The following is a 13,543-nucleotide window of genomic DNA, read 5'->3' on the forward strand; positions in this document are numbered from 1 at the left end:
GGTGCTGAGTAAGAGCTACCTACCGCTTCTATAGGCAGCACACCGAGGAAGAGAGAGCAATAGGTGACTATTTTAACTTGCATTTCCCTAACAACTAATGATGTTGACCGTCTTTTCATATCTTTGTCTCCTGTATATCTTTTTTTGGTAGTGTTTCTTCTAATATTTTGCCCATTTATTAATTGGGTGAGTTATTTCTTATACTTTATTATTTAATATTATTTATAAAATTATATTTAGTTTAATATTATTTAATAAATTATTATAATTTATTGCCTATTTTCTTATTGAGTTTTGTAAGTTCTTTACAAATGTTGAATACAGGTCATTTATGAGATATATACATAGGATATATATAAATATACCTTAAATATCTTTTCTCACAGTCTGTGCTTTTTTTTTTTTAAAGATTTATTTATTAAAAAAATTTTTTTTCCATTTATTTTTATTAGTTGGAGGCTATTTACTTTACAATATTGTTGTGGTTTTTGCCATACATTGACATGAATCAGCCATGGATTTATATGTGTTCCCCATCCTGATCCCCCCTCCCACCTCCCTCCCCATCCCATCCCACTGGGTCATCCCAGTGCACCAGCCCCGAGCACTTGTCTCATGCATCCAACCTGGACTGGTGATCTGTTTCACACTTGATAATATACATGTTTCGATGCTGTTCTCTCAGATCATCCCACCCTCGCCTTCTCCCACAGAGTCCAAAAGTCTGTTCTATACATTTGTGTCTCTTTCTCTGTCTTGCATATAGGGTTATCGTTACCATCTTTCTAAATTCCATATATATGCATTAGTATACTGTATTGGTGTTTATCTTTCTGGCTTACTTCACTCTGTATAATGGACTCCAGTTTCATCCATCTCATTAGAACTGATTCAAATGAATTCTTTTTAATGGCTGAGTAATATTCCACAGTGTATATGTACCACAGCTTCCTTATCCATTCGTCTGCTGATGGGCATCTAGGTTGCTTCCATGTGCTGGCTATTATAAACAGTGCTGCAATGAACATTGGGGTACACGTGTCTCTTTCAGATCTGGTTTCCTCGGTGTGTATGCCCAGGAGTGGGATTTCTGGGTCATATGGCAGTTCTATTTCTAGTTTTTAAAGGAATCTCCACACTGTTCTCCATCATGGCTGTTTATGAGATATATACATTTATGAGATATATACAAAGGATATATATAAATATACCTTAAATATCTTTTCTCACAGTCTGTGGTTGTTTTTCTGTTTTCTTGACAGTGTCTTTCAAAGAGCAGAAGTTTTAAATTTTGATGTCTCTAATTTATTACTTTTTTCTTTTATGGTTAATGCTTTATTTTTCCCTAAGAAATCTTTACCTATGACGAGGTCACAAAGATATTCTCCTGTGTTATCTTCAAGAAGCTTTATAATTTTAGCTTTTATATTGAGATCTATGGTCCATCTAAAATGAATTTTTGTGTATGCTGTGAGGTAGGAGTCAGTATTCTTTTTTATTTTCTAGGAGTTGCAATATGCACCTTTAATTTATCATGCTCTACTGTCCCTACCTCCCCCTGGCATGGAAAAACTCTCTTGTCTATTTGATTAAACAAAAATAAAATAAGCTACATGGGAACAATTTTAAAGTCCAAAGAGATACCAACTTTAAGGCTGCAGTAGCTGATACAGCATCCCCTACCTATCTTCTTCAGCCTTCTCTGTGGACCACAGACATACATTCAGATGAGCTAACATGGGAGTTTTTGAACACTTTTCCATTGGTTCTTCACCAGCTCATTGCCTGTTAAGCCTGAGGCCTGCAGTGTATCATTTAAGATTTAAAAGTAAAACTCCAGAGCTGGGGAAAAAACCCACCCCAAACAAAAACCCACATTAAAGGTTTTGGGGAAAACCTTTGCTTCCCCATTCTCCATTTAATTGATGGAATCCACACCACTGTTGCAATGTCCATTTTTAAAAGTGTCAAGAGGCAGTCAGCACCCAGGTGGGCTTGCAGCATGGTTTCTGTGGCCCAGGCAGGTATTTTGGTGGTGCTGTCCCTTACATCATGTCTGCATCATGGTCTCCTTTGAATAAATCTTATACAGTTTCATGTCTAACGTAAGATCCTTATGAGAGTACAATTTAGTGTACCTCCCTTCTCATTCTTTATGCTATGGTCGTATTTTTCACTTACATATGAAACATATGTAAATGTTTCATTTCATATTTCATTACATATTATATTGTTATTTTTGTTTTCAATGGTCACTTGTCTGTTAAGCAATTAAGGTGAGAGGAGTCTTTCATATTTAGTGGCATATTTGCCATTTCCATGGCTCTTCATTCCTTCCTGTGGATCTCACTTTCATCTAGTGTCATTTTCCCTCAAGCTAAAGAATGTCTTCATTTCTTGCTCTGCAGAAGATCTGCTGGAGATGCATCTTCTCAGATTTTGTTAACCTGAAAGCATCTCTATTTTACTTCATTTTTGAAGATATTTCCATTGGATATAGAATTCTAGGTTGCCAGATTTTGCTTTTCTTTCAGCAGTTTAAAAGATATTTTATGTTTGGGCACAAGAGTATATATAGCCATTTCAGAAAAGGTTTTATTTTAAGATACTTCCTTTAAGGAACATTTGTCTAGACACGTCTTCTTTGCCTTGTGTGAAGTTAATAGCTTAAAAAGAACTCTGTGAATGGTTCCAAATGCAAACTTTGAAATTTTTGAATAACTTAATTCAGATGCATTTCATTCCTGGTTTATGAAAAAAAAGATATCATGTTATTGTCTTATGGCTCCTTTGTTGCTGATAAGTCAGGCATCATTTTTAAATTGATGTTTCTCTATGTAATGTGTTTTTTTTCTCTGGATGCCTTGAAGAATTTTCTCTTTACTTTGGTTTTCAGCAGTTTGACTGTGATGTGCCTAGATAAATGTGTTTGTGTGTGTTTGATAATAGTTGGGAGTTTGCTGAGCTTTGTGATTTTAATCAAATTTTGGAAACTGTCTTCAATTATTTTTTTGCCATATTCTCTCTCTTTTCTCCTCTGGGACTCCAAATACATGCATGTTAGTCTAATTGCTTAATATTGTCCCACAGGTCATCGAGGCTGTGATATTTTTTCCAATCTTTTTTTTTTAGTCTCTGAGCTTCATTTTGGGTAATTTTTTTGACTTCTTTCAACTTCATGAATATTCTGTGTTTAGTCTGCTGTTTTTCTTCTTCAATGATTTAAAAAATTTTTAGATATGGAATTATTTCAGTATTATGATTTCTATTAGGTTCATTTCCATAGTTTCCATACCTCTTTTTTTAAATATATATAACTGATCCATACCTCTTCTAAAATTCACTTTCCTCATGTCTTCATCCATTATACCCATCTTTTCCTATAAATTCCTTAACATTTATAATAAATCCTTGTTTTGTAATTTCAATGTCTGGGCTGTCACTGTGTCTGCTGCTGTTGACTATATTTTTTCCTCTTGAGAAATGTCATGTTTTGCTGCTTCTTCACATCTTGTTCAGTTGGTAAGTCCTGTCCGACTCTTTTGCACCCCCATGGACTGTGGCCTGCCAGGCTCCTGAGAATCTAGTTTCTATAACTACTATCTACAATATCAGCTATACATCAAATACTACTTGATTTGTCCATTTTGGACAGAGGAGCTTCTTCACATATCTAGTAGTATTTGATGTATAGCAGATATTGTAGATAGTAGTTATAGAAACTCAACACTCTCTTATCTTCCTTTGAAGCATGCTGAATTTTCTTCTGGCATTTGGTTAAACTACCGGCAGATCCCCTTGATCCATGGGAAGCTTGGTTTCAGTCTTTGTTAGGGAAGGCCTAGTTTAGTTTTACCCTTTGCCCTGGGAAATGGTCTTTATTCCTAAGGTGTGACCCTCTGGGGTTTCAATGGAAAGCTCGAAGTATTTTATAAGCCCTTCTAACTTGGTGGACTTTGAACTCTTAATCTGTTTCCCATTACCGGGAAATTGCTGAATCTCTGTTTAATGCTTTGGCCTTCTATTCTTGGCTCCTTGGAGTCATCCCCTCCCCACACACTTGAGGACTCAAACAAGGATCTAAGTGAGGCGGGTCTGTGTGCCAATTTTCTGGCACCTCTTTTGTGGCTCCCTCTTTCTCATGGTTTCCCTCCTCAGGCCACTGCTGCTGCTATACACTCTGACCTCTTAATTTCTCAGCCCAGTGAGACTCTTGCTTTCTGCTTGAGCTCTACTGCCCATGGACTTACCAAGTGGTGCTGGTGTTAAAGAACCTGCCTGCGAATGCAGGAGACATAAGAGGTGAGGGTTCGATCCCTGGGTTAGGAAGATCCCCTGGAGGAGGGCATGGCAACCCACTTTGATATTCTTGCCTGGAGAATCCATGGACAGAGGAGCCTGGTGGGCTTTCCATCGTGTCACAAAGAGTTGGACACGACTGAAGTGACTTAGCATGTATGCCCATGTGCAGGGTGGACTTGAAAATGCCCTGCGAGGAAAAGCCAGTTAGATGTGCCTCTCACCCAGTTTGCTTCTCTTCACTTAAGGGTCCTATCTCCTCTGGCCACCTGTTTATGTTTGTTTCCAAAAGTACCTTCAAATGACTTTTCTTTTTCAATTCAAGTATAGTTGATTTCCATTTCAAATGATTTCTTAAAAATATTTTTCCAGAGTTGACACTAGCAATCAGCAGGAATGTTAGTCTGATACAAGCTACCCTGCCATTATTGCAAGCAGAACTTGCTCAACTATGTTACTATTTTTGTTGTTGTTGTGTAGTTGCTAAGTTGTTTCTGATTCTTTTGAGACCCCATGGCCTGTGGCCTGCCATGCTCCTCTGTCCATGGGATTCTCCAGGCAAGAAAACTGGATCAGGTTGCCATTTCCTCCTCCAGGAATCTTCCCAACCCAGGGATGGAACCCACGTCTCCTGCATTGGCTATTATTTTTAATAATTAATTGATTGGCTGCACTATGCATCATACGGGGATCTTAGTTCCCTAACCAGGGATCAAACCCAACCCTCAGTAGTGGAAGCATAGGGTCTTTACCATTGGACCATAAGGGAAGTCCCTATGTTACTATTTTATAAAGTTTTGTTTTGGTGCCCTGTTTTTCTGGATCATTAGGCATACACTTAGCCTTCATGTTGGGTAAACCCATACTGGAGTTTGGTTGTCTGCTCTAAGAATTTACTTGATTTAGTTTAAACTTCACTAAATAATCCAGTAAATCAGTTATTGTTCATCAGTTCAGTCGCTCAGTCGTGTCCGACTCTTTGCGACCCCACGAATCACAGCACGCCAGGCCTCCCTGTCCATCACCAACTCCCGGAGGTTACTCAAACCCATGTCCATCGAGTTGGTAATGCCATCCAACCATCTCATTATTGTTCATAATGGCTATTGTTATTGTTCATAATGGCTATCAAAGTTTCAGAGGTTGAAAACAGCTCTTTAATACTGACAACATCTAAAAAAAAATAGTGACAACATCTTGAGTGTTCAAAGTTAAAAAATTTTTTTTTATTTTGTGAAATAGGTAATACATTCACATGGCTCAAAATATACAAGGTAAAAAGGATATATAATAAAATGCTTCACCTCCACCTTTTGCATGTATTAAAAAAAACTGGCAGCAAAACAGCCAAAAATTTGATCTCTTGCATTATACAAACAAATTGAATATATCCTGTCTATCCAATGAATTATTTGACAAAGTTTTAAAAATAAATGACATTCCCAAGCAGGAATTGTTACAGAGGAAGGCATCAATTCCATTTAGTTCTGCAAATATTTACTGAGCCATACGTATGCTTAAAACAATATTATCTATTGTGGAATAGAAACATGAGTCATATGGTTGAGGGCGCACGTCCCTTAATTAGAAAGGAGAAGAGAGTAGAATGAAGGACTCTCTGTAAGGAAACCTGATGCCTCTGCTTGACCCAGTTGGAAGAGTTAATAGAAAAAGGTTCGGCCTCTGTGCAGCCAACGCCTGGAGTTAAGGTTGTATTCTTGGCCTTGTCCCTCTAAGAGGGTGTCTGTCCCGCCCAGCTGCTGCCCTCTTTACAGCCAAGTCCAGCACAGGGTCCAAGAACCTTGCTGGAACCTTGATGTCTAGTTCACACTTCTTTGGGAGAAGGGAAAGCAAAGTCTCTGGAACATTAGAATGTTGAACTAGCTACAGGGTACAACTCAAGGGCTGCTCAAAGGGCTGAGTGTTCTCTAGCCAAGTCTCACAGGGCTGAATCCCCTTCCTGGCAGCTGAGAAAAACATGAGTGTCCATAACAGATGTACTGAAAAGACAACTGGAAGCTGAGCAAAGCTACAGAGGCAGCAGCAAGCAGATCGACAGACTCCCTGTGTGGCCACAACTTCAGGTTCCCACAAAGGCTTGGTTAGGCAAAGCAGGGTAATGCATACACAGTGGCAGAGACTGTGTGGTAAGTCAGGGTGTTTGCTAGGAATTGGGGAGCGCTGCTGAGGACAGGTAGAAATTCTGAATAACAGTGGTCAGGTTTTACATCTGGGTACCTTTGTTCCTCTTGCAAGAATTTCAGGTGGAGCAGAGCCCACTTGCCAGCTGGTCGTGTCCAGAAAATAAAACTTGTGCATCCTCCATGCTGCCTTTTCCGCTGGAACTCAAGATGAGGCTTGGGACTTCTGGCTACCACACAGAAGCAGGCCATGCCACTCTGCTTTCCTGCAGGGGGCGAGCCACCTGGAGGGCTTTGGAAGTCTGTAGCTGATCTTCCATTCAAATGCTCAGAACAAAATTAATTTATAAGCTCCAGTCCTTTCCTGTAATGTGCAAAAAAGGCTCTAGAGAACAAAGGCTGGTGAATGGAACTTAAACACACAGTGTCCATAAGTACTTTTTCAGATGTGTCAGATGATAATTTATTTAGTGTGCTGTCCTTATGGCTTACTTATAGTGACTGTTAGAGAAAAAAAAAGATTAATAGGTTTTCCCAACCTATTCCCCAATTGCCCACCCCCATTTTGTGACCTTGCTGTATCACATGTGGGATCTTAGTTCCCCCACCAGGGATCAAACCCATGCCCCCTGCAGTGGGAACACCAGGGAAGTCCCTAACTCTCCCTTCTTCATGAGACTTAATTTACTCAGTAGGGGTTTTCAGGAATTGAATTCTTATGATGGGAGGGACTATAGCAGTACCAATAGAAATATAATGCAAGTCACACATGTTTAAATTCTCTAAGCAGGCCAATAAAAAAGGTAAAACACTGCTATTGATTTTAATATTTTAGCTAAGCCAATATATCTAAAATATCATTTTAACATGTAATCAATATAAAAATTGATGAGATATTTAAAATAATTTTTTTTGGACTTCCCTGGTGGTCTAGTGGTTAAGACTCCGTGCTTCCAGTTGCACGGAGCACAGATCAGTCCTTGGTCAAGGAACAGAGACCCTGCATGTCTCCCAGTGTGGCCAAAAAGAAAAATAAATGTTTAAAATACCTTCTTCTGCTATTAAGTCTTTGGGATCTGGTGTGTATTTTTCACTTCGAGCACACCTCAGTTCGGGCTAGTCACATTTTATTTTCTTTATTTATTTTTGATAAAAACAGTCCCACAGCATTTATTGTCATCTGGTAATAACATAAGGGTGAGCAGAACAATATGAATACAAGTTTTAGAACTACATCTCTAACAAAAGACACCTAAAAAACCCAACGGTATTGCCAAACAATTTCTCACTTCATCTATCACTTCTAGTTGGAGACACTTTGGAGCAGAGTAATGTTATCTCCTTTTAGCATGATCCGACCCAGTTGTTTTCTTGACTTTGTTTAAGAATGAATCTCTTCTGCATCATCTAATACGAGGTTCATATACTCATCAAAACCAATGATACAGCCCTCTATCCGCATATTCACTTGCTCATAAAGCCACACCTGAATCCGCGATCTATTTTGCAAGTATCTGAAGATGAGATTGATGGGCTGCACCATCACCTTCTGCACCTTCTGGCCCTGGCCCCGGTACGCCATGCTGGACACTCACAAGCACCACACTCTCTCTCCCTAGTCACATTTTAAATGCTCAACAGCCAAGTGTGGTGGGGGGCTAGGGACTGCGCAGCACAAGGCTAAGAGCAGAGGCCACAGTGATGCTCTTCAGGTCCGTCTATGCATACACACAACAAGCCTTCTGGGCCCCATTCTAGGAGAGCACAAGCAATGATAACAGGCAGGAGAAGGGTGGTTAGGATGGGGTCAGGTGCCAGATTCCAGCTGAGTTTTGCTAATGAACAGAACTGGAAAGTCAAGGGAAAGGACACGGTGGGTGGGAAAACCTGAGTAAGGTCTGGAAGGTGGAATGAGAGCCGCGCGGGACATTTGAGAACTTGATGGATGGTCGCATCCCGCCACGCGGAGGGCTAGGATCCAACCTGGGGAGATCCTGTGGCTGACAGTTGCCTTTTCTGTCTTTTCTCCCCCCTCCCCGCCCCGTCCCCATCAGCGATGGTCCTCGGCCTGCCCAGCGCCCGGGCCGCCGAGGACACCTGCGTGAACGCCTGCCCGGCCGCCTGCGTCTGCAGCAGCGTGGAGCGCCGCTGCTCCGTGCGCTGCGACCGCGCGGGCCTCCTGCGGGTGCCGGCCGAGTTCCCGTGCGAGGCGGCCTCCATCGACCTGGACCGCAACGGCCTGCGCTTCCTGGGCGAGCGGGCCTTTGGCACGCTGCCGTCGCTGCGCCGCCTGTCGCTGCGTCACAACAACCTGTCCTTCATCACGCCCGGCGCCTTCAAGGGCCTGCCGCGCCTGGCCGAGCTGAGCCTGGCGCACAACGGCGACCTGCGCTACCTGCACGCGCGCACCTTCACCGCTCTCGGCCGCCTGCGCCGCCTCGACCTGACAGTCTGCCGCCTCTTCAGCGTGCCCGAGCGCCTTCTGGCCGAGCTGCCCGCCCTGCGCGAGCTCGCCGCCTTCGACAACCTGTTTCGCCGCGTGCCCGGCGCGCTGCGCGGCCTGGCCAACCTGACGCATGCGCACCTGGAGCGCAGCCGCATCGAGGCAGTGGCCTCCAGCTCGCTGCTGGGCCTGCGCCGCCTGCGCTTGCTCAGCCTGCAGGGCAACCGCGTGCGCGCCGTGCACGGCGGCGCCTTCCGCGACTGTGGCGCCCTGGAGCACCTGCTGCTCAACGACAACCTGCTGGCCGTGCTGCCGGCCGATGCCTTCGTCGGCCTCCACCGCCTGCGCACGCTCAACCTGGGCGGCAACGCGCTGGGCCGCGTGGTGCGCGCTTGGTTCGCCGAGCTGGCCGAGCTCGAGCTGCTCTACCTGGACCGCAACCGCATCGCCTTCGTGGAGGAGGGCGCCTTCCAGAACCTCTCGGGCCTCCTGGCCCTGCATCTCAACGGCAACCAACTCACCGTGCTTGCCTGGGCCGCCTTCCAGCCCGGCTTCTTCCTGGGCCGCCTCTTCCTCTTCCGCAACCCGTGGCGCTGCGACTGCCGCCTGGAGTGGCTGCGGGACTGGATGGAGAGCTTCGGGCGCACCGCCGACGTGCCCTGCGCCTCCCCGGGCTCCGTGGCTGGCCTCGACCTCCACCAGGTGGTCTTCGGGCGCTCCTCGGCAGGCTTCTGTGTGGACCCCGACGAGCTGAACCTCACGGCTTCCAGTCCCAGCCCATCCCTAGAGCCGGCGGCCACCACAGTGAGCAGGTTCAGCAGCCTCCTCTCCAAGCTGTTGGCCCCGAGGGCCCCGGTGGTGGAGGCGACCAATACTACCAAGGACGGGCCGGTCAACACCTCGCTGTCCGACAGCCTTCCCTCCCTCGGGGTAGGCGGCTCGGGCCACAAGACCCCGTTTGTCGTGGGCTCTGGTCTCCTGCTCAGTGTGGCCCAGCACGTGCTGTTTGTCCTCTAGAGGGACCGACTGTGCCCCACTGGGGTGGCCCCAACTACCCTGGTGGGGCGGCGGGGAGGTTGTTAACTGGGCTGGATGGTGGTTGGTGGGGAGAGGGGCACAGGATGGGGGCAGGGAGTGAAAGTTTCCGCGAAGGATCGAAGGACCAGGCTGCCATCAGAGCTGACCTGGGAAGAGGAGGACCTTGGGAAATACCCTGTGCGGGAGGGTGGGGTTTATGGATTTCTGCCCTTGTCACATGAGCATCAATTGAAAAAGAGAAGCAACAATGAACAGGTGCCCTCTGGTGAGAAGACTAGGAATTGGAAGTTCTGTGGCTACAGAACTCCATCTCTACTCCTCCCCACCCCCATCTTCTAGGAAACTGGGTCTGCATGCCTCAATTGGAGTTAATCCATTCAGTTCAGTTGCTCAGTCGTGTCCGACTCTTTGCGACCCCATGGCCTGCAGCACGCCAGTTAATCCATTCGCTAAGTACTAAAAACGGTGCCAATTCTCCTGGTGGGGCAACCATTAAGGCCAATCCCTTTGTTTTCTAGTACAACCCTCCTCCCCCTCCCCCAGGAGCCTGGGGACACTAGGGTCCAGGAAGATGGGTAGTACAGAAGGCCAGTGGGAAAGGGACGTAGACCCAAGGTAGTGGAGGTGGTTCCTGTGGTCCCAGATGTGTCAGTTTAAACAAAGACTCATTTCACTTACTCTGCACTTATTCCCAAGGGTGGCCTTAGCTGCAAAAGAACTTTAGGGCAGGGTAGGGAAAAAAAGAGGAGGGGTGTTGTCTGTGGACAAATATATTTGTAAAATCTTAAGGTTAAAAAAAAAAGATTAAACAGGTTTCTCTTCTGCAGGACTTTTCAAGTGTCTTTCAAATGCAAACATACATTATGACTCTCCCGAGGAGGCCACAAAATCCTCTTTGCTTTGTGTTTTGGAAAGACAGAGAGATGCTATATTAGCGGAGCAGGGAGTCTCTAGCTTGGACGATCCCATTAGGTGTGGGAATTATCATGAGCTTCACACTTCGGGGCTAAGAGAAAAGGTGGGAAGGGAGTGCTGAGAGGGTTTCCAGGGTGCAAGGTGGCTAACTGTAAGCTCCCAGGCCTGAATGCCAGAGCAGGGGCTATGTGTCTGCTCTGTATGTGCTCAAGTCATCCTCCACACATGTGTAGTGATGACTGCCTTTGTGACACTCTGACAGTCTCTAATCTTAATGTCCTCTTTCTGTATTTGAAGGGCTGGGTTTTCAAAGTCCACATGGATTCAAGGTGCACAGAGCTGTGTTCTTCAAGGCCATAGTGCTTCTTTTGTATCTCTAGGTATCACTAAGTGTTAGAAATGTTGCAGAAAGCACCACTGAGGGCAGGAGTGTTCAGATGGATTGTGACCGTTAGTGGTCATCAGCCCAATGGGTCTCAGCTGGCATTTAAAAAAAGGTATAACCAAAAAGTCACAGAGCATCATGTGTAATAAGTATTATTTTGTGGAACTTTTTATTTAACCTGTATGCATTTGTTCAGATTTTATATGTGTGTGTGTGTGTCTGGATTGCTGCATACAATTTATATTGTGGTTTATTGTTTAAAAAGTTGAAAGTCACTAATGTGGAGCACACATGGTTCTTTTTAAACGTTTTCTTTAGAAAACTCTCAAACCTACAGAAAAGTTGCAAGAATAATAGAATGAACAAACTTTGTCCTTTCACCTAGGTTTCTCATTTGCTAACATTATTGAATTTGTTTTGTCTCTCTTTTTATGGTATTATCATTTCTCAGAAACAGTTTGAGTTAGTTGTAAACATGCCTCTTTACCTATACATACCTCAATGTGTATTTCCTAAAAACAAGGACTTTCTCTTATCCACAATGGCACTATCACAGTCAGGAACTTTATCACTGGTAGAATACTATTTAAAATATACTCTATATCGAAACTTCAGCAGTTGTCAAAATGATTTTTTAGGCCGTCATTTTTCACGTGGGTGGAAAATGAGGTTCCTAGGTCATGGCTTGTATTCATTTGATCACAGTACTCAAAATTCTTAATTCATCAGTTGATTTTTAAGGTTTCAAAATAAATTCGTTCTCCAAATGTCTTACTTTTCAAATGTGAGAACCAGATGAGGTCAGAAATTTTGTTTGTTCAAACCGTGTGTTGTGGCCATGGTAACTGAGTGAGGATCACGAGAATCCTGGAGGCGAGATCTCTGCATTGGGTAACCATGGGCATCCACAGCAGCCTGCGTTTCTGAGGAACAAGGTGCTGCCCTGGGAGGAATGTTCATCCTTTCATTCGGAGTGAGTTCCTGAGAGTCAGCTTCAAAATGCTGCTCCAATTCTGCCTGGTGGTTAGGTAGTGAGCTGTTTAATGAACATTTGTTTGGCTGAATGTTTCTGAACAAGTATAAGCGCTGAAATAGCCTCCAGGGAGACAGATTTTTATAGAGCTACCCAGCCCAGTAGAATTCTGGGAACGTGGGAGTTCCTTACTGCCAAACAGATCCAGAGCTGCCTGGAATGAGTTCCCAGCGAATTGTGGCCATTATGAGCTCTCATGAGAGAAAGGAGAGTGGAGAGTTCCCAGTTTGGAGTTCAGTAAGTTTCTCACCCCATCATTGGCTAATTAGTACCTTGAGAAATGTTAAGGTCCTGTGGGTTATGCTAAGCAAATCCATGTGCCCGTCAGGATGGACCACGCTATGCTATGGTAACAACCAACCCCTGACCTTAGTGGCTGACTGAAGGTTTTTTCTTGCTCATGTTACATGTCCAACATGGACTTATTAGGGGGATTCTGTGCATTGTAGCCACTCAAGGACCAAGGCTGAAGAAGGATCTGCCATTTGAGGACACTGTCATCCAAACTTGGGCCCTGGGATTTGCTGCAATGGAGAAAGCAAGCTTGGGAATATCTTTGCTCCAAAATGCTTCCACCCAGATGTGACACCTGTTGTTTCTCACTTTTTACTGGCCAAAAAGGTCACACAACTGCACTTTAGCAGGCAGGGAAGTATGGTTTCCCCATGTGCCCAGAAGGAAGGGGAGAACTGGGAATATTGGTGAACACTGGCAATGCTCCAAAGCAGTAGAGACTCCAGGCAGCTCCCCTGATAGAATCAAGTCTGGACTGCTCAGAATTGTCAGAAGCAGTAGAGGCTTGAGGGGGCAATCTGGTGAATGAGCCACTAGCCCCAGGCTTTCTCTTCTTCCAGCACCCTAACTAGGCTTTGAAGACAGTTGTTTGCTTTAGCCTATAGGAATGTTGTGGCCTTACTGTATTGGTTCTTTCAAGAAAGGGGAGAGAAAATATAGACAGGAGGTTCATATTTACCCCTTAAACAAATGTTTTCCATGCCAGTATTAAAACCCCCAGAAGCTTGATCTTTGGAATTTCCAGGGGTCCATCAGAGCCAAAGGGGTCAGTCAAGTTCAATCCTCAGCCTGCTTGCTGGGTGGTCCCTTCCTTACCCCTGCTCCATAAGTCCTGAAAACTGCTGTTCAGAGTTCCAAATGAACAAATACTTCCGGGAACACCAGTTAGCCTAAACTTGCACAAAATACCGCAAGTATTTTTTCTTTCTTGGCCATACCACATGGCATGTGGGATATGAGCTTTTACTTCCCCAACCAGGAATTGAACCCATGCC

General features: G+C 44.5%; 1 protein-coding gene and 1 pseudogene across 1 annotated transcript; one reads left to right on the forward strand and one right to left on the reverse strand.

Moving 5' to 3' along the window:
* Nucleotides 1-7,594: 7,594 nt before the first annotated feature.
* LOC110140500 (small nuclear ribonucleoprotein E-like) lies at nucleotides 7,595-8,071 on the reverse strand (annotated as a pseudogene).
* A 425-nt stretch (nucleotides 8,072-8,496) lies between these two features.
* On the forward strand, nucleotides 8,497-11,988 carry NYX (nyctalopin). Its single transcript, XM_020898949.2, has one exon. It carries the CDS (start codon nucleotides 8,497-8,499, stop codon nucleotides 9,898-9,900), a length of 1,404 nt encoding a protein of 467 aa, XP_020754608.2. The 3' UTR covers nucleotides 9,901-11,988.
* Nucleotides 11,989-13,543: the final 1,555 nt, after the last annotated feature.

Source organism: Odocoileus virginianus, chromosome X (genome assembly GCF_023699985.2).
Source record: "Odocoileus virginianus isolate 20LAN1187 ecotype Illinois chromosome X, Ovbor_1.2, whole genome shotgun sequence".
NCBI lineage: Eukaryota > Metazoa > Chordata > Mammalia > Artiodactyla > Cervidae > Odocoileus > Odocoileus virginianus.

Bases quoted from the DNA above. Each gene is read 5' to 3' on its own strand.
- NYX (XM_020898949.2), top strand. From the start codon at position 8,497: ATGGTCCTCGGCCTGCCCAGCGCCCGGGCCGCCGAGGACACCTGCGTG.